The following is a 21,382-nucleotide window of genomic DNA, read 5'->3' as shown; positions in this document are numbered from 1 at the left end:
AGCATACTAGAGAGTTGAAGTAGAACAAAAAGCTGACTAAGTAAGGCATAACTTTGTTTGCATCGAGCCTACAAGTTAACAAAATTGGTTGAAGATATCTCAAGAGTTATGTCCTCTAATGACGTGAGTGCTAAACGAAGTTAGTTGAATAGCTTGAAGGAGTCATGATATGTTCCTGATTAGGGGTTGTACTAGTAAATTCTATGTGCAATGTTAATCGATAGGTGTGAACTTATAGATAGCACACACAATATCCTTCCAAGAGCTATGCATTAAACCACCACCTGGGATAAATATAATTTGGAGCTGAATATAATTGTTGGCTTGAATGTTATCAATGCTGGCATAAATTTATGGTGTGCATGGTTGTGGTTTTCCAAGAACTATATGTTGGAGTGTGTGTGGAATACTTGATATTAGATGGTCGGTGAGAAATTCTTTAAGTATATAATGCTTGGGTTCTGAACATTATCAAGGTAATAAGATCAAACACAATTCTTTAGCTCAAACATAAAACCAACGGAAAATCAGTGCAATTCAATTGTTTGGCAAATGCCATCTCACTAAATTTTGAAGGAATTAGGCACAAAAAAATTCCATTCCATAGCGCAGCCTTGGTGTTTTTGAAATTTTACACTCACACGTATCTCAGAATTAATATATTCTCCAAACCATATTCATAAAGGAAGTGTAAAAATTGGGTCTAAAAATGCAGGGTAGCATCTTACATTAGTTTAATATGGCCATTGATATCTTCTTATTCATTTAGGTTTAGAATCTATTACTCAATTCAGTATATGTGCAAAATGATTCATTGTTGTCAATTGTTTGCTAAATTGGTGGAGATCCTTGAATGGCCAATCATAGCTAGGCATTGTGTTCATCCATAGAAGCCAAACAAGGCATTAGTTGATGATAGAAGACATTCAATGTAATGTCCCCTTTCTCAGACGATCCAGCGATTGTGGGATTAGTCCATCATTGCGACCCTCATGGGCTAATTGTTAGAATAAAGGGCACATTGGTTCACTATTACCTACAATTTTGGGATACCATCAAAGTGTAGAGCGGATACTAGCCAAGTCTAGGCGCATCAGCTTTTCGTTTGGTTCGATTTGAGGGACTTACTACTTATAGTAAGCCAGTTCTCTTGGCAGTTACTATATTTGACAGTGGCTACTGGAGGCAATCATGGTACAATACAAAGTGTCATCAATTGCAGTTTCCTGATATTAAAGTCTGTAATGCATAGTGGTAACCATATCCCATATCATAAATGAGAGATCCCTCTAGTATTTTGGTACTCCTCAACCATCAATGATCTAGTAAGTCAATATGATAATCCATTGAATTCAATCGATGTTTCATAATCCTTGGGTGCTCAGTGAATATAATACTCCCTAGATCTTTAATCTTTGTCTGCTAGTTGCTATTGTTTTGAGCGACCTTGATGGCAAAAGGACCAACACTATAGGTCAACATCCTAGTTAGCGGTGCGTCCCCCGTACTTGCCCAACCTTTGTTTGGCCCAAGGATGATCTTTCTTTGGCCAGGTGATGCTTAATATATACTCTACCCATAATTATACTTCCATTTTATTTCATGTTTAGGCTATTCGATGGCTAATGCCACATAATGACTGCTTGTTCAAGTCTTTTTCTTCTCGTTTGCTCTGTGCCTTTATCTTATATCTTTATCTCATTTTTCATATACTATTTTTTGATTAAAAATCTTTGACCGATGTCATTCTTCAACCAAGACTGAGACATTCTTGATGTCGAACACACTTATGTTCTTTGTACCTCTATCGACTCATCTCCATCAAGCTTACAATCCCACAATGAAGGTGGTTATTTTTACGTTGCCCTTCCTTTCTATATGCTCTTTTGAACACATCGGGCCTAACTTTATTCCTTCCTTGAGCTTGATTCCTTCTTCAATGTATTTGCCACCTTTTAATTTGTTGACCAAATGCTATATTTCCACGCGATACTCTCTTCCCATTTGCTATTTACTTTGGTCTTTACTTTCTTTGTTTTCCCATGGTCGCTACCCTAATTATCTCCTCCTCACATATGCTTTTTTTTAGCATCCCTCCTTTTATCTTCTCCATTTAAAATACAAAGAAAATATTACTCAAAACATTTTCGCTCCTCTTATCCTTTTATTGTCTTCCTCTTTTGAAGCAAGGTTGTTGATCGTCTAAGTGTCAATGATTTAGAACCACAAATGGTTAGTTGAGAAGACTTAGTTCTGCAAATAAGAGAAGCAATCCCATTACACTCGGTCGAAAACCTCAATGGACTACCATCTAAGCCATCTCAACTGGTACCCAATCTCTAAGCATATCCTCCTATCTGTGTTGGTAATTGCTTTTGCCATTTTAATGTTTTGACATTCAGTTTGGCATGCATATTAATAGACTTTAAAAATGACTCCAACCATACTACAATAGTCAATATTAATACTACCTTTTCCTTCTCTCCCATTGCCAAATATATATTACTATATCAAAGATTATGGTTTCTAGTTGTGAGTGACATGCTCTATTTTACATTTACAATTGGCTCTCATACCATGTTGGTTTTCGGAGGATCGGTACAAATGTAATAACCACTACCATAATATTTGGTATGTATCCTCCAAATAGCAGCTGCCTATTATTTATAATGAAAAAAGGATAAGAAGAAAAATGTCCCTTCACGGTACATTTCTATTCACTAATTTGATAATTAATATAATAATAAATATAATCATAGTTTTATATATATATATATATATATATGTATTTTAATATATATGTCGTATATAATTATATAAAGCCATAGTTTTATCCGACTGAAGCTACCAAACATCAACACAAGGTTGCTCTGAAACCTTCTATTCTCCCACCTGTTGATGAGGAGTCCCCACCAGTTGTTGAGAACAAGGACAAGGTAGTAGGGAAGTTTGATGATACATCTAGAGAGGATTTGAGGAGACAGCTTTGCTATTGGTGCAAGGGGCTTTTCTCTAAGGGTCGTACTTGCACGTTGAGGCAGAAAGGGGCAGCAAACCGTAGCATGTGGGTTTACACTGATGTGATTGAGGATGAGTCATCACAGTAGCCTAAGGATGATGATGGGGATGACCACAGTGGCAGTAGAGTTTATACTGTGATGAGTGTATACAATCTTGTATTTGATTCACATGTTCTGTTGTCCTCCATTTTGTCACCACAAAATGTAGGTAACAGTATGAAACTTTTTCAACTAGTTTTGTATTTCTTTGAGATAGTTTATTATTTAGTTGGCTAATATTGATCAATTAATCAACTCCAATTCCTATAATAATCCCTTTTACTAAAGGCTTTCGTCATGTCTTTTTTATTTTTTATTTTATTTAGCTTTTGCTTGATTTATGAAGCCTTCAATGTCATTTTTTGCATTTTCAAGTGTGTTTTAATGCTTTTGGTCTTTTATTTTTGTTCAAACCCTTGCTTTCAATTTTCCCTTCAATTCAGTATATCTTAAGGCTTAATCAAGCTTAGCAATCAAAAGATATGACAATTTAGGTGCCCAAAAAGTGTTACCTCGAGATGCAATTGCATATTTTAAAATATCATGTGATATTTTAATGTTGACATTCACTTTTTGAAAAATATAATATAAATTGACTTTATGTTATGTTTTTAAGTTACTTTATCACTTAAATTTATCACTTAAGTTATATTTTCATGTTGAGTTGCTTTTTAAAATTTTCACATAAGTGACTTTATTAACTATATAGTTTGATTTATTTTTGAGTTACTTTATGTTTTATTCAAGTTAAATAATACTTTTTGAAATGATATTTGCACATAATATATTAATTATATGGTGTAAATGTTATTTTTGACCCAATTAAGTGATATTTCCTCAAAAATTAATTAGATATGTGCTTAATTTATCACTTAAGTTGTGCATATACATGTTTTTCAACCCATTTACATGTTTACATGCAATGGACCTCCAAGAGTGCGTTTTGCACTAAAAATGCATGTAATGGAATTCCTAGAGTCCATTTTGCATAAAAAAAACTCCTTTACATGTAATTGCTTCTAGAGCCCATGTTTTTGCCTTCCAAGGTCAAATTTGTCAAATGCATGTTAGATGTTGCATATTTTTAAAATATGTAACGAGGATCCAAGAGTGTGTTTTGCATTGTTTGCCCATGTTGCAAGTTTTAAAATATGTAATGAGGTCTTGAGAGTGTGTTTTGCTTACTCAACCGCTAAAGGCATAATTTTAAAACATGAAATGAAGCCTCTAGAGTACGTTTTGCATAAGATTGCCACTTACATGCATTTTAAAACATGTCATGGGGCTTGGAAAGTGTGTTTTGCCTCTTTCCTCCATATACATCTTATTTAAAACATGCAAAAGCACTTGGAGAATGCATTTTGCATAGAGGAGCAAATAACTTGCATTTTAAAACATGCAAATGCCCTTCTAGAGTGCGATTTGCACTAAAACATGCAAATATGCAAATGCCTATCTAAAGTCCAATTTTAAACGGCAACGTCTATACAACCACGAAAATGCACTTCCTTACGAAGGAGAGAACTTAGAATTTTTTTTGAAAAGTTAGAAAAAACAATGTAAAGGGAGTTCATTTTCGTGGCTGTATAGCCACGGGCATTTTAAACATGTCACTGCATATTTGAAATATGTAATGGACTTCGAAGAGGTTCATTAACATGTAAATGCACTTCCAACCAATGGATTTTTTATGTAATGTGTCTTGGAAAATTCGATTTTGCATTCAAAACTGAAGTAATCGCCCTCCAAGACCCTGTTTTTGCACTCCAAAGCCAAAAACGTCCAAACACATGGCATGTATTACATATTTTAAATATATAATGAGGTCTTGAGAGTGTGATTTGCACTTCCAGCCATCATAAGAATACATTTTAAATATGTAAATGCATCCATAGACCCTGATTTGGCATTTCAACACATGCAAATGCTATTGGAGACAACGATTTTGCATTCCCAAGCCAAAAATGGCTCAAATACATGCATTTAAAGGGCACATTTTTGCTAGAAACGCCCAGAAAATTGGATTTTTATCCATGTTTTTGCGTTTGGACCCATGTTTTAGGATTTGGGGAAGACGCTTTTGCATTCCCAAGTCAAAAAAATGACCAATATATATGTGCATTTTGGAGCCACGTTTTCGTCAAAAATGCCCAAATTTTGGCATTTCCAGCTCACATTTTTTATCCAATAGGCAGAATTTTGGAGTTTTGATGCATGTTTATGCATTTGGTGATCACGTTTTTATCACTCTTGGTCAAAAAAAAAATCATTATCTTGCTAAATAAGGGCACATTTTTTCCAAAAACGTCCAAATATATGGTGTTTTTGAGAACATTTGGTATTTTGAGGGTTTGGAGAAAACGTTTTTGGCATCCCCATCCAAAAACGTCTCATGCATTGCTCATTTGGATCCATCATTTGCAATTTTTGAAAATGTCAAGAAGTTGTTTGGAGATTCGATTTTGGAGGAAAGTCAATCATTTAAACCTATCAATCCTCCACATTTGACTCTTTGGGCTCCAAGTAAGTTGAAGTTTTCAGTCTTTGATATTTCATTGCATATTTTGGTTCATCCTTGTACATTTGTCCAAAGCTATGCCATGCATTTTGCAGATCTTCTTTAATTAAGATGAGAACTTCCATTTTTCAAGTGTTTGGAATTTTCCCAAATTCCAAATTCGAGATTGCATAGGAAAGCAACTTGTTTTTTTGACATGCTTGAGTCAAAGACCAAAGGTATGTTTTGGTTTTGGTTTTGTTTTGCTTGCTAGCTTTGCCTTCCTTTTTTGTAAGAAATTGAGGATTCCCACCCAAGAATGCAAGTGCATATTACATCCTTTCACTTTTCACCAACACATGTCAATGCATTTTACATTCATTTTCCTTTATATGCAATTACATTCCAAAAGCAATTACATGTAATTCCATCCTCCATTCACATTTACATGTAATCTCATTCTCTATCCGCATTTACATGTAACTACCTCCATACCCACTTACATGTAATCTCATCCTTCGAACCCAATTACATGATTACATCAAGTCATGATTGTGTAAATCACCTTACATGTAATTGCATCCGGAGAATCTGCCTTTGGTAGGTCACTCTTTAAACACCAAAGTCGCCATTTGCACACATCCATATGCATCCCAACTTGCATTCTTGATCATCCCAACAAAAACCCATCATTGCCCATATGCAATCCATCCTTCTAAGTCCGACTTTCGCCCTTTCCATCCAAATACATATGCTTTCCGGTTTATTTCCAGCCATCATATGTGTTCCATAAGTGTCTAATCCATACTTCGAACACTCAACCCTCATGGATTCGTTATTGTAACTCAAATCCAAAAGTATTCATAGATCTAATCTCATTGGAAGATGTTTTCATCTTCATGTTGCAGCGAACTATTCAAGATATGTCAGAACTTCTTAAAAGGACAAGAACATCCCGTCAAGAAAATATGATTTGATCCTCAAGAAGCAGTAATTCATTTGGTCTTCATTTTCCCAGTGGTTGTCCAAGAACCCGAGTTCATGTAGGAATGCGCCAAGAACTTCGCCTCAAAAAAATAAAAAGGATTTGAAGGTGTTGATGGAAAGTTGTTATGAGTTTACATCTGGACACCATCGAGAAGGTTTTCAAAGTGTCAAAGACTCCAAGATGTGTCAATCTACAAAGGAGAATTCACGACCACTCAAACGAGAAAAAGATTGATCATATCAAGTTTTAAAAATGACAACTAGAAACTCATCAAGGTGAATACAATGGTACAAAATACAAAAACTCCCAATCCTATGAGCATTATCAAGTACGAGGGCCTTCAAAACAATCCCTAGGATTGTTTCAACTCTCTTTCGTCTTCTTCCTTCTTTAGTTTTTATGTTTGTAAATTGTATGGAAATATGTAATTACATGTAATTCAATGGCATATCCTTATGACATGTAATCTAATAACTTTTCACACCTAGTTTGACTAGGTCAAAGTTGGTTGAGTTGCTCCCACTTTTTCCTACACTTCTTTTCTCAACTCCTTTGCCTATATAAAGGAGTGCCCTCTCATTGTAAAAATCATCTTTTGTTGTATGCAAGAAAGCTCTGCCAAACTTGTGTAAGCATAACTTTGATTGTGAAGTACCAATTTGGGAAAAAAATGAATAAAAGAAGCAATTGGATTTGAAGCTTTGACTAGAAACAATTGTGATAGAGCAAATTAGAAGCTTTGACTATAATTTGTGCCTATTGTCTTTGATTCATGTTATTATTGTTTGTTCAATAATAGAGCATAATGAGTTAAGAAGCAGTCGGAGTCAAAGCTTTCACTGGGAGCGATTGTGATGATATACAGACTAGAAGCTTTGACTGTAGCTTGTATTACCATCTCAAATTCACAAAAAATAATTAGAATTCCCTACTTTTGGAAGTCTTTGTGCCCCAATGGTAGAGATTATTCTTATAGAATAGATTAAAACAGAACCTAGAGCCAAATTGGTACGCTTTCAATCAACCTTTGAGTTAGTGTTGGTTTTATAGGTATTACTGTTTCCAGTTATTAAAGAGAAGTATAGTTAGAGATTTCATCTTGCCCATTACTCGCTCTGTGAGTGAGTGAATTCTTTCCTGAAAGCTAAGAGGAAATAATATTGGTAACACCCGTCACAAATCTCTCAACTTCTTGCTTTCCTTGAGTTGATCCAAAGAACGGTGAGAAGGGGGAGCCTTCCCTTTAATGTAGGAGAGACTTTGTCTCATACGTTGTGGCTGGTCTATCTATTTTGCGATTGGATTTTAACAAATTGTCGGTTGCAAAATATCCACCCAACATGTTCAGGATTTGCATCGGGTGCAAAGTTGGACTGGGTCTAAGCTAGATTGTCTGCAAGAAGATTGGGTCGGTACAGTAAAGGAGAGTGTACTGAGATTTCCTATGGACTTGTCTTCCAGTGAGAACCTAATTTCTACAACACAGGTTTTGGGTGTTATGTTGCAGGTCATGGTATCGGCTCTGATGATGTTTCTGGCAAGTAGTTGGTTCAATGATGATAGGGATGACACATGCTTCTTATGGGATCTTGGTGGATGTTTGAATGAGATGCCCAATTGCTTGAGGACAAGCAATCTTGAGGAGGGAGAACTGTAATGTCCCAATTTTTGGCGAGCTTTTGAGGATGATTGAGTCAGTTCATTATAGCGACCCTCATGAGCTGACATGACGATTAGGGGATCTTGATTGCAGACTTACTATTTTTAGTAAGTCTATTTTTGGCAGTGCAATGGTGGCTCTGGCAATTGGTCATCACCTGCAATGGATGTAGTTATTTATTGCATGAGCTCATATTTATTAGTTAATTATTAAAGTCACATTATACTAATGATACTTTATTATAATAATGTTATTAAAAGATGCTATTATAAAGTGTTAATTTACATGGATCTTTTTTGCAAATGCAATAATATGGTCATTGTTACAGATATGTTCCAAATGCAGATTTGGATTTCATATAAATATGAGAGGAGTTAGACATGTCTCAAAGGTTTATCATCATTTAATTAATACATATATTTCATAATAATAATTAGTATAGTATATGTGTGCGCGTGTGCGTGTGCGTGTGCGTGTGCGTGTGTGTGTGTGTAACTTGAATATGCATATATATAAAAAATGATGATTTACCAATAATAACAATGTATCTCAGATCGAGTTTATCTGACTGAAGCTGCAACTTTACCATAAAGAGTTGTGTTGTTAAGGGCCAAGGCATCTTGGGTGGAGTTCATTTGGAAACTTTTGTCTGTGAGGGATTATAAATATGGGTTCATTTCATTGAAAAAAGCATCCAATTTGAATATTATTATTTGCTTTTGTTACTTGGCTGAGGGTTTTCCTGAGTTTTGAGATTGTTTTGCAAATTGTGCTCAGGTATACAATTTGCCATCTCTCGTATTGTTCATACTGTGCCTAAGGAGATTTATGCTGAATGCAATTGACTGGGTGAAGAGAATTAAAAGCATAATGATTGCCTGCAAACAAGTTTGGAGGTTATCGTACATTTCTCAAGCCTTCCGTCCATATATAACAGCAGTGTTGGTAATGGAAGGAATCACACCAATTAAGGGAAGCCAGCGTGACTGCATCTAGGGCTGGCAGTGCAATTTTTGGGCTGCAGTTTATCATCCCAGGCCTGCCATTAATTCCCAGAGGCTGGCGTTAATTACTAGAGGGGATGCGTTTAGTTCTATGGGTCCCACATCTGCTCACAGGCCTTGCAAATTGCCCATTTGACCTGCAACTTGGTTCCTAAGTCTGCAGCCATTTGGAGGATCGTGTGACTACATCGAAACCTGCCTTTGGGATTCAACACTGCGAATCAGGGTTTGTCACATGGCTGGAAAGATTCCACAGCCAGCATTGGGCAATTTGGTATACAAGCAAGCATTCATCTGGAGCTGTCAGGTTCCTCTATTTTAATTCTTATTTTGCAAACTGTAGTTATTTGGCTTGATAAATAAAGCAAGGCAAATCAAATTGAGATGGAAGTGACGGCTCATATTCAATTAAAAATCATTTGCCATAATTAGTGAATTATTTCAGAATTGAAGTGGTCTTGTTGTTAGAAAATTAAATATTAGTTTCCCAATATATTCATTCATTATAGATTTCAAGGCTGGATTGTTCAGAGATTTGATTGACAACACTGTTAATTGGGCAAAATCTATTTGCATTGTGCTCAAGACTTTAGCATTATATATACTGATAATTAGCTTTACTTGCCAAGCGTTTGTTACAATGACAACCTTATAAATGGGTAAGGAAATTGATGTTGATAAAATTAATTTTTTAAGCCATAACCGGAACTGGGTTATTACAATAATGGTCAACCATTTCCAGTGAAAAGTATACTGATGCTATTAATATAGGTCATAGCTGAAAAATATTTATCTTCTCTTGGATTGCAAGAGAGGAATGGAATGCTGGAAGAAGCCAAATGATATGAGCAAAAAAGTAAGATATGGAAGAAGTTGGTGAAAAGAAAACTTTGATAGCTCCTCAAATAAATTTTATAGCAAATCAAATTTAAAGAATGGTGAAGCATCAAAAATTAAGAAAATGTGACGCTTATCATAGTTGTGATTCATGAAATTGAGCGTACCATCATACGTTCTGGCATTCTTTTTCCCACTAGGGAGCAAAGGTCAAAGTTACTGATTAATGCACTAAAAATATAAATGGTCCTGTATCGATTCAAGTAGTATTAAAATATATTTGGTTAATCTTGAAGAGCTTTGGCACAAGGATTGATATTACATTGTGCCAGTCATAAAATGGCTTTAAAGATTATCTTGTAAAAAATCTTGCAAGAGATGTGTCAAGAACCATACAGGCAATCAAATAATCCCACAAGCCACAACCATCAATATTTTTATGAAATAAAGATTCAAGCAGAACTGAATACAAGGTCCTGGAATTTCAGGCATAATGATAATCAGATCTGTAATTGAAACTATTTTAATAGATTTGCATAATTCATTAACCTTTGCACAAAATATGGATGTAAAATATGGGAAACACTCCTGGTTTCATCATATGCGATGGCATGCCTATGCATGGATGTATTACAATAATGGATAAGTCGTCTATTATTAGCTAATGGTTATCTATTGTAAATATCTAATTAAGTCAGTTTGCTTTCGTTTTTTGCTTTCTATAGAATAGAATGTTTCTATTCTTTACGATCATTTCCTAAGGAAACATCGTCTCATTCTTTTGTATAAATTGACTGTCTAGTCTCTATTAATAACAAGCAAGTATTTTACCAATTACTTCCACAATATGGTATCAGAGCCTATTTCTTTATTTTTTCAAAAATTATAATTTCTTTTCCGAAATTATCAAAGCCAATTTTCGAAATTATTTTGTGATCCTTGTTTCCTAATCTCAAAACCCTGCGATTTTCAAACTAGGTTTTTTTTGAGGTTTTTTGAAAATCGCAGATTTTTTTGGGCAAAATAGCGTTTTTTTCTTAACGTCGTTTTTGGAGATTCGCGGCCTGCAAAACTCATGTTTTCTCACCACAGTTTGCAGATCGCAGCATCCTACTTCCATTGCCGACCTCGTCTCCTCTGGAAATCACGGCAAATGGCAGCACAAGTCTGAGAAAAAAATCTGAAACAAAAATGACATGAGCCGCAAAACGCCTGCCAAAAAAAGGTGTAATTTGAATGCTGAGATCACTACTAAAGGATCGTTTTTGTATATCCAGCACTCGCGACTCTCTTTGCCAGCAAAATCTTCCTTTTTCGAGTGTTCATTTATCAAAAATCCACCATTTTTTTTGCAAATTCAACCTCCATGGCCACCAACTGATTTTTTGCCCGAAACCTTAATTTTTGGGGTCAAAAAATATTTTGATCTGAGATCTCAAATTCTTGGTGGATTTTTCGAGAGCTCAACTGGGTTGTCATATGTTTTTCTGGGTGCCTCGATTTTTGCGTCTCAATTTTCGAGCTAGCGGATCTAAAAACCGATAGCATATTCCTTCTGAGTTTATCAAGCTCTCTTCTGGGTCATTCTCTGATTTTTCTGGGCCTCCCGTATTTTTTCCTCGAAGAATGTGTCTTCACAGTTTTCATTGAAAAACGTGCCATGGCATCTCTAACAAATATTTTGCTCGAGCATAAATCCAAATTCAATGGTCAAAATTATGGCACCTGGAAGCAGCGGATCATCGCAATTTTTGAATATCGGAACACCAATCAACTTGTTCTGGGTGTTACAAAGTGTCAGACTTCTCCGGGTCCTGATCAAGATACATGGGATTTGAAGAATCAAGAGGCAATAATGCTTCTCAAATTATCCGTGGCTGATGATCACCTTTCTCAGATTCCATCCGACAAGACAGCTGTCGAAATCTAGACACATCTCAAAGGTCTTCATAAGACTTTTGACAAAAGCAGAGCCTTTCTAAAAAACACTTTGTTTTCTATTGTCATGGATGAGCGCACCTTGTTCCAGGCACACCTGAATTAGATTCAAGAAATCCATGATCAATTACTTGCCATCAATCGCAAGATGGAGGAAGAGGATATTGTGGTTATCACTCTTCGGAGTTTACCAAAATCCTATGAGCATTTTATCGAGACTCTCAACATCACATCTACTAGTGTTGATTTGAAGTTCACTGATCTCTACACACTGCTGCTTCAACAAGACCGACGGAAACAATAGTTCGATAGCAGCTCCAGTTCCACCTCCACAGAGCAACCCTTTGCAGCAAAATCCTTTCAGAAGGATAAAGGCAAGTTTCAGTAGCCATCTCAAAAGAAGTCTTCTGCTCCAGCATTAGATGGTTCCAGAAAGAAGAACATTCAATGCAACTACTGCCACAAGTTTGTACACATGAAGGTTGAATGTTGGAAATGCTTAGCTGCACAGTCTAAGCAATCAGGTTCGCAGCTCAAAGCGAACAATGCAGAGCACATTGAGCAAGCGGAATCTGCCTTTTACGCCTTCATGGCTAAAAGACCTGCAGATCATGTGAAGTCATCTGGCTGGCACATTGATTCAAGTGCCTCTCGTCACTTCACTCACCGCAGAGATTGGTTTACTGACTACCAGCCTTATTTAGACTATTATTTTTGGTGGTGGAGAAGAGTACACGGTTGTCAATAAAGGAAACATTCACATTCAGTCTGATTGGAGGAATCTCATATTCCTTGATGTGTACTACGTTCCAGGGATGTAACTAAATCTACTCTCAGTCAGTTAGTTGCTACGACATTCTCCACAATTGGCAGTCACCTTCAGTTCACATCAGTGCACCCTCACTAATTGGGCGACTGAGTATACTGTTGCAGCAGGTCTTGAGCATCATGGTCTTTTCAGACTTACTGATTCTGGTGATTCTTAGGACTTAGCTATGGCTGCTCGGCAATCTTTTGTTAGCACACTTTGGCATCAACGATATGGACACTTAAATATGCATTATCTCTCACAGCTTGCTTGGGATGAGCTTGTTCTTGGATTGCCAGAGATTCAAACTCAACACCTTGGAGTTTGTGACGCATGCCAGGTTGGGAAGCAACATCGTACACCTTTCGCCAGTGATGATTCATGGCAAGCTTCTCAGGTACTTCAGCTTGTTTATGCCGATATCTACGGCCTTGTGGCCACTCCCATTCTTGGGTTCAAGTATTTTTTGTTGTTTGTTGATGATTCCAGTAGAAAAATGTGGGTGTATTTCCTTAAAAAGAAATCAGATGCATTTCCTGTATTTCAAAAGTTTAAACCTTTAGTTCAAAAAGAGTCTGGGAAATCTATTATTACTCTTAGATTAGACAATGAGGGGGAATTTTGTTCTAATGCTTTCTCCAACTTCTTGGATACACATGGCATCAAACGCCAGTTAACCACACCCCACACGGCACAAAAGAACAATGGAATAGGACAATCATCGAGATGGCTCATTCCATGCTCAAACATAGACATGTTCCGAAGTAGTTCTGGGCAGAAGCAGTTAACACTGCAATTTATCTGTTGAACCGGTCACCCATAGTGACGATCAAAGGTAAAACTCTGGAAAAAGCCTGGTCAGGTCGCAAGGCCAGAATCAATCACCTGAAGGTTTTTGGCTCCCTTGCTTTTGTTTGGATCCCTGATGCGTCATGCACCAAGTTGGATGCCAAGAGTTAAAAACTCATGCTTGCTGGATATAGCAGTCTTCACAAAGCCTACCGCCTGATTGATGTTGACATCTCGTCTCATCTATAGTCATGATGTAGTCTCTGATGAGTAGCGAGGACCTTTCATGCCTATTTCTCCTATTCCTAATCCAGCAGACCAACCTATGCAGGCTCATGATTTGGGAGTTCGGCTTCCATTAGGTCCACCTAATGGGAGGGCTCCAGTAGCTCCTGTAGCTCCAGTTATACCAATGATACCTGTACAGACACCTTCCGCTTCTCCTGCAAGATCACCTCGCTTTGTAGATGCTTCACCTAAGTTTGATCCAAATTGTTCTGATAAGAATCTTGTTGATCAAGCATCTCCTAGTACTAATGTTGGCCATTCTCCTATCCGGCCTAAGTGGTGGGCTAAGACACTTGCTGATCTTCATGATGATGAGCTCATTGATGGGAGAATTGCTTGGAAAAAGAGCAAAACTACAGATTCTGTTAACTTTGCTCTCATGGCCAACATTCATAGTGTTTTTGAACCTCAAACATATTCCGAGGCTAAAGGAATTCCAGAGTGGGAACAAGCCATGACATTTGAATGCCAGAGCCTGCTGAAGAACAACACCTAGGTCCTTTCTGATCTTCCACCAGGGAAGAAACCCATTAGCTGCACATGGCTCTACAAAATCAAATACAGATTAGATGGTATTTTGGATAAGTACAAAGCTCGTTTAGTGGTGAAGGGCTTTTCTCAGCGTCAGGGCATTGATTATGAGGAGACCTTTGCTCCTATTGCAAAGATGAGCACCATCAGATTAGTCCTAGCCATGGCAGCACAGTTTGGCTGGAAGGTTCATCAGATGGACATCAAGAGTGCTTTCCTGAATGGTGATCTCCATGAAGAGCTCTACATGACACAACCTACTGGTTTCAAGGTTGCTAGTAAAGACCATCAGGTTCTCAAATTGATAAAAGCTCTTTGTGGCTTGAAGCAGGCCCCTTGGGCATGGTACATAAAAATTGATAAGTACCTCAGTGATCAAGGCTTCAAGAGGAGTTCTTCAAACTCAAATCTATACATCAACACTACTGACAATGACATCATCCTTCTGATTATTTATGTAGATGATCTAATCATCATTGGCAGTTCGGCATCTTTGATTCAGAGAATCAAACAAAATTTATGCCAGTCTTTTGATATGATTGATCTTGGGCTCATGCATTATTGCCCAGGTGTTGAAGTTTGGCAATGGTCTTCTGGTATATTCATCTCTCAGTCCAAATATGCCAAGGTCCTGTTAGACAAATTTTGAATGCAGGATCGCAAACCTGCATCTACACCTATGGAGAAAGGTCTTAGGTTATCAACAAAGTTCGATTCTCCTTTTGTTGATGATACTACATACAGGCAACTAGAAGGCAGCCTCATCTAGCTCTCTACTACTAGGCCTGATATTAGCTTCGCAGTCAACTATATTTCACACTTTATGACAGCTCCTAAGATTGATCATTGGATGGCAGCAAAGCATGTGCTTTGTTATGTGAAGGGCACTTCAGATTATGGACCTCTATACTCTTGAAGTTCTAATCCTAAACTCAGTGGGTTCATAGATTCCGATTGGGCAGGCTCTATTGACGATAAAAAGTCAACATCTGGAGAGGTGTTTAGTTTGGGAACTGGTGCAGTCACATGGACCAGTAAGAAGCAGTAGGCAGTTTCTCTCTCTTCTACAGAGGCCGAATATTGAGGGACTATTAAGGTAGGATGTGAAGTTGTTTGGCTTCGTCGGATGCTTGGGGATATGCAGATGTCACCAGTAGGACCGACTACTCTGTTTGTTGATAACGAAGGCTCTGTTTGTTGATAACGAAGGCGTTATCAAGTTAGCACAAAATCCAGTATTCCATGAACGAACCAAGCATGTGAATGTTCACTGTCATTACATACAACAGTTGGTTGAAGACAGGCCTATAGATTTGCAGTTTGTTCCTACCACGGATCAAACTACAAACATTCTCACCAAGCCTCTTGGTCCTGATAAGTTTGTCACATTCAGAGGACAGCTTGGTGTTGTGGATAGATTAACCATTAAGGGAGGGTATTACAATAATAGATAAGTCGTCTATTATTAGTTAACAGTTATCTATCGTAAATATCTAATTAAGCTTTAGTTTGCTTTCATTTTTTGCTTTCTCTAAAATAGAATGTTTCTATTCTTTACAATTGTTTCCAAAGGAAACATCCTCTCATTCTTTTGTATAAATTGACCATCTGGTCTCTGTCAATAACAAGCAAGTATTTTACCAATTACTTTTGTAATAGGATGCAACCCTAACTCTGCTAGTGTGAGGTCACCAAATGACAAATTAAACACTTAAAAGATTGTTCTACACTGATCACGAGACATGGGGTTCAGGTACGAGGGCAAAAACTAATTTTGAACAATAAAATAGTAGTAAATAATCAGCAATTTCCCCTTCAAGTCTACTTTTGAGAAATGTATGTTAACCAAATGGCAAATTAAGCACTTAAAGACTGTTGATCTACACTTGCCATGAGACATGGGGTTCAGGTATAAGGGCAAACACAAATATGAACAACAAAATAGAAGCAAATGATCAGCAATTCCCCTAAAAGTCTACTTGTCAGAACTAAACCCAAAGTATGCTAAACAAGCTGCCAATATTTCAAACTAACTTCAAATTGCAGTGATTATAGAGTGCAGTAGTAATTTAGAATGAGTAACTTAGCTTACAAATCAGAAGCAACTTGAAGAATGGAAACAAGCAACATGATTAAAGTATTTTTAAGCTAGAAACCTGATAAATAGTGAGCAGAATGAAGAATACTGTGTTAAATACTTTTGTCTATAACTGCAATGTTTACTGTTGCTATTAGTTATTGAATTGACAAAAGAGTAACATAACGAAGCAAACCTGTCATGACAACAGGACAGCATTTTTTACACTCCTGTCTGCATTTCTTGGGCTTGCAGCGGTCCGAGCTAACAATGGCAATCCTTGTCAGCCGATCCGTCATTTTGTCCGCTGAAATACCGACTATTAAAATCCTAAAAAATATTGGATCTCAATAAATAACCCTACACATTGAGATATTTCATTTACAACGTTGCAATAGCTTCGATTGAATTCTTACAGAAATAAATAGTTAAGAGGCTTAGTTCAATAAAATTATAGAAGTGGAACTAGATGGCTAAGTTCATAAAACCTGATGACTGACAAGGAACACATAAACTGTGTCCAAGTCGACAAATCACGAAGGCCTATTTTTAAACGAGACTACTATTTATTGCTTTTAAATGCATGGAGAAAAGATTTAATATTTGTGAGGAGTTTTTTAGGGGTTCACTCTGTGGTGAACTCGGCAGATTTTGTGAAGGAAAGACATGTAGCAGCCATAACCTGAACCACTGGACCAGCCACATTTACTATAAATTTTTCAGTTCCAAATCAAATTAGGTGCAGCTGAGATACAACGTTCCGAGCAATCCTTGTGCCGATCCGTCATTTTATCCGCTGAAACCTCGACTATTAAAATCCTAAAAACATTGGATCTCAATAAATAACTCTACACATTCAGGTATTTCCTTTTCAACTTTGCAAAGCTTCGATTGCATTCTCACAGAAAAAAAACATTAGAGGCTTAGCTCGATATAATTATAAAACTGGAACCGAATGGCTGAGTTCAAAAAGGTAAATGATAAACTCTCTCTGAAACGACGAATTGGGATGGCTTATTCATTTATTTAACGACACTATTATTTTTAGTTTTGGATAAAATAATTGTAAGGAAATTTTTAAGGGTTCACTCTGTGGTGAACTCGGCAGATTTTTTGTGAAGAAAGGCTTCATAGCAGTCGGGCCCTGAACCACTGGGCCAGCCACACTTGCTATAAATAATTCGGTTCCATATCAAATTAGATACATCTGAGCTATAAACTATAAATGACAAGACGGACTATAATGAATTCCAGTTCTTTTCGTCCCATTCCTCTGCGATAATATATACATATTCAATCCATGTAGAAAATTGAAAAAAATATTCCCCTACTTCTTCCTCGTTTCAGAAAAGCTTCACCTTTATCTTAGCGTGCTCTTCTCGGTGTGTAGCAGCAGCCCAAAGCAGAAGGCAAACGCCTGAAGCAGAGGAGGTTCACGTTCGAGATGTTAGGTTCAGCATCAGTGAGGTTTAGATATCCGTGTGGGGTATTAATAGGATTTGAAGGAAATATCTCTGGCAGGTATCTAGTTCTAGTTCTCGCCAGTCGCATGTATCAGTTTTCATTCTATTTTATGAAATGGAATAAAATGATTTACATTATAGACGAGAAAGCTAAGGGCCCGTTTGGTTGCTCGAATGCTACAGGAATAGGTTTTGAAAATTAGAATAAGTTCTTAATTTTCTGTTTGGTTGGTAGAATTGGAATGGAGAATAGGTTTACGTATTTCTATTATAGCCCAAAATGAGCTTTTATCAAATCTCAAAAATACTTGTAATTGGAATGCCCCTTCCTATTCTCGTTCTCACTTAATCAAATTTTATGATTTCGTCGGGTCTAGGGTCTCTATTCGCCATTTCTCTGCTACTCAGTAATGATTTCCCGCTGGTATTGGTCAATAGTTTTTGTTTTTTTGTTAATGATTTCCAGTTGTAAGATTATTTGCATAGATCACAGACAATGCTGAGTTCGGCTACGATGGCTTCAATGAAATCGATGCAAAGAGGATATAAATGCCTTGCAACCGAGAAAGCAGTTCAGCAAGACACTTTGAACAGGTAAAGCACCGCCACTGGATCTCTCGAATGACCCGGACGAAACGGAATTAATGTTAAAATTGGGTTCAGATGGACTTGTAGGGTCTTTTCCAAACAAGAATGGGATTGGTCTTTTCCATTCTCATTCTTCATTTCTATTCCTATTCAAATTTTTCATTCTAATTCTCTATTCCTACGCCTGCAACCAAACGAGCCCTAAAGGCTTATAGAATCATAAATCATATTTGTTATAGCTATTTAGAGATCTATGGAAGAGGAATGTTATAATTTTTTTCCTTTTATAGTTTTTTTTTATTATGGAATTAATTTTTTATATTTTCATATTTTTAATATATAGTTTAAATGATAAATAAAAGAGGTGACAAAATTTGTAATTGTAGAAGTGAATATGTGAAAGAAAAGACAACTTTATGGTTAGAGAATGTCTGAGAGATCTAAATAACAATAATTTACAAATTAGTAAAATGCTTTCTTTATTGCAATTTTGTGGAGAAATGTTGTAGGGCGTGATATGAAAGGGGCATGCAGGTGTGGGGAGATATCTTAAGGAGATGGAGTGTGATAAAGGTAGGCAAGGGTTTCGTGATCAGTGAGATGGTTACAAAAGCAAGAATGGTTTCATAGAAGGTATTTGTCTAGGAAACAATAGAGGCCTCCAAAAGGGGCATGGGCAGCAATGCAAAATAAGAATCATGGGGGTTTGAGATGTTTATTTCTAGGAGAGAACAAGGAAAAGCACAATCATGGTGACAAAGTTGACCTATCTAAGCTCTATGATGGCCAAAAAGGAGACTTTAAGAGATTGTAGAGCTAACTGTGGAAGCTAAAAGACCCCTTTGTGCTCAATCAAGTTCTGCAAGAAAATCTAGCTACAATGGAAAATAGGGTTATTTCAATACAGGTAGATACAAATGATTTTAAGTTGAAGTTGAGTCTATATAGAGAAAGAGTTCTTTTCGTGAAATGGGGGGGTGGTTGGGTGACCTTCGTGAGAATCAAGAAGTGGTGTGATGAAAAAAGGGGGCATCTATTAAACCATTGTTGAATGGGTTCTACCTAGTAATAGCCAAAAGTAAGAGAAAAACAATGGGTCCTCAACAATGGACCTTTAATAATGGTAGTGTTGGTTTTTTCATTAGGCACTAGATGTCAAACTTAACCCCAAGCAAGCTATAGTGGAGGAGATTCATCTCTGGGTTTGGCTTTACAACCTACCACATGAATACTGGAATGAGGATACTCTAAAACAAATGAAGGATGAACTAAGGAAATTTCTAAAATCTCATGAAGTGATTGAGAATATTGATCATATTGTATGCGAGGATTTGAATATTATGACATTCAAACATGTTACTTCCTCGCGCTATTGAAATTTGGCCTAGTGGAGGAGTATGGTGACAGGAACTTGAGATTAAGGAAATTATGGAGTAGTGCAATAAATATGGGTGATGGGATCACTCTATGAGTGAATGCAGAGTTGATTAGAAGGGAAAAGATCTTGAACAAAATGCATTGGATGATAAGATATTGAACTTGGCTAGTAATGGAGAAGATAGTGTTCTAGAAAAGGAAAAAGTTAACAAAGAGGAAAAGGGAATTTCAAGATTGGAAGAAGGATTCAGGTCAAACAATGAAGATAAACAATAGTAGAAAAGGAGAAATAATACACAAAGGGAAATAAATATTTTGGGTTAAACGTAATATGTTGAGAGGAGTATCACTTCTTGGGGATACCTCAGGGATGGCAAGCAAAGAGATAAGAAAGCCAAGTAATGAGAATGGGGCAAGTGGTAGGGATTTACAAAAGGATGATTTTGAGACAACCCCATATTTGGAAAGGGGAGGGTTGGTTGAGGTTGATGACAGAACTAAACTAATAGTGGAAAATAATGTTGCTACAAAAGAGCTAAACTTTGTAGCTAAGAATGAGAAGAGTCAATGAAACAAAATAATGGCCGAATTTATTTATGTTTATATTGCTTGGTATAAAAACTGTTATAAGTTTTACAATTTTTTAAAAACTCTTTTAATATTATAGGTTTGATACTTTGAACAATATCTAGTGATCACATAGTTATGGACTTTGTCTATTTTTAGTAGTAATACTTAATAGTTTGGATCATAGTTATCTTTATATTATTTATGTGTGAATTATTGAAGCATAATGGGTTAATGTAGCCAAGTATTCTATTTTCTTGTAGTCACGTAATGTGTGCATATTCATGATATCTAAGATTTAATGAATGAATGCAATGTGAAATGCATGTATCCACGTGTTTTGTGCTCATAACCCCTCATTGTAGGAACGTGTCAATAATAAGGAATGACCCAATAGAAATATAGTATATCACATCCAATTCTAGGACCAACTCTAACACAAGGAGGGATGATAACTAGGGCCAAAGGTTCACCCAATTACCATGCAACCTTATTGAGTTCACACAACAGAAGCAAGTACGAAGAGACAACACCAGAAAAGGAGAGAGAACAATCAATCTTTCATTATTTCATCATACATGCCCAACTGTGAAGCCTCCTGAGTTATGATCAATGCAAAGATTCAACCACATAATTAATATCCTCCATCTTTATGAGATCTACAATCTCCTATTCAGATTTTAACTCCCATACTAGCTACTTACTCTAAACCTAGACCAAGACTCCCTATTTATGCTTGCCAAAGTGACTTACGTAAGATTCTACTAGATCATTACATGGAGAAGGTTGACCAAATAATGGTCTACATGCATCCCAATGATTGATCAATGCACTAAATTGTGTTCCATAATTAAACACAAGTCAGCTCTCAAATAAGAACCAAATAGACAACTCAGTGAAAGAAGAATGAG

General features: G+C 36.7%; 1 protein-coding gene across 3 annotated transcripts in view; it reads right to left on the bottom strand.

Moving 5' to 3' along the window:
• Window positions 1-17,940, bottom strand: part of LOC149565193 (ABC transporter E family member 2-like) — a 67,183-nt gene extending 49,243 nt beyond the window's left edge. For all 3 annotated transcript variants that reach the window (XM_089818731.1, XM_089818729.1, XM_089818730.1), the window contains exons 1-2: window positions 17,835-17,940; window positions 16,673-16,783 (exon numbers count right to left, since the gene is read on the bottom strand). In XM_089818731.1, the coding sequence (XP_089674857.1) occupies window positions 16,673-16,775 (103 nt within the window). In that variant the 5' untranslated portion in view covers window positions 16,776-16,783; window positions 17,835-17,940. The remainder of the gene's footprint in view (window positions 1-16,672; window positions 16,784-17,834) is intronic.
• Between the last annotated feature and the right edge of the window lie 3,442 nt (window positions 17,941-21,382).

This window comes from Cupressus sempervirens, chromosome 3 (genome assembly GCF_028749045.1).
Source record: "Cupressus sempervirens isolate cs-2001-9-10 chromosome 3, ASM2874904v1, whole genome shotgun sequence".
Classification (NCBI taxonomy): Eukaryota; Viridiplantae; Streptophyta; class Pinopsida; order Cupressales; family Cupressaceae; genus Cupressus; species Cupressus sempervirens.
This window is presented reverse-complemented; position numbering and strand designations above follow the sequence as displayed.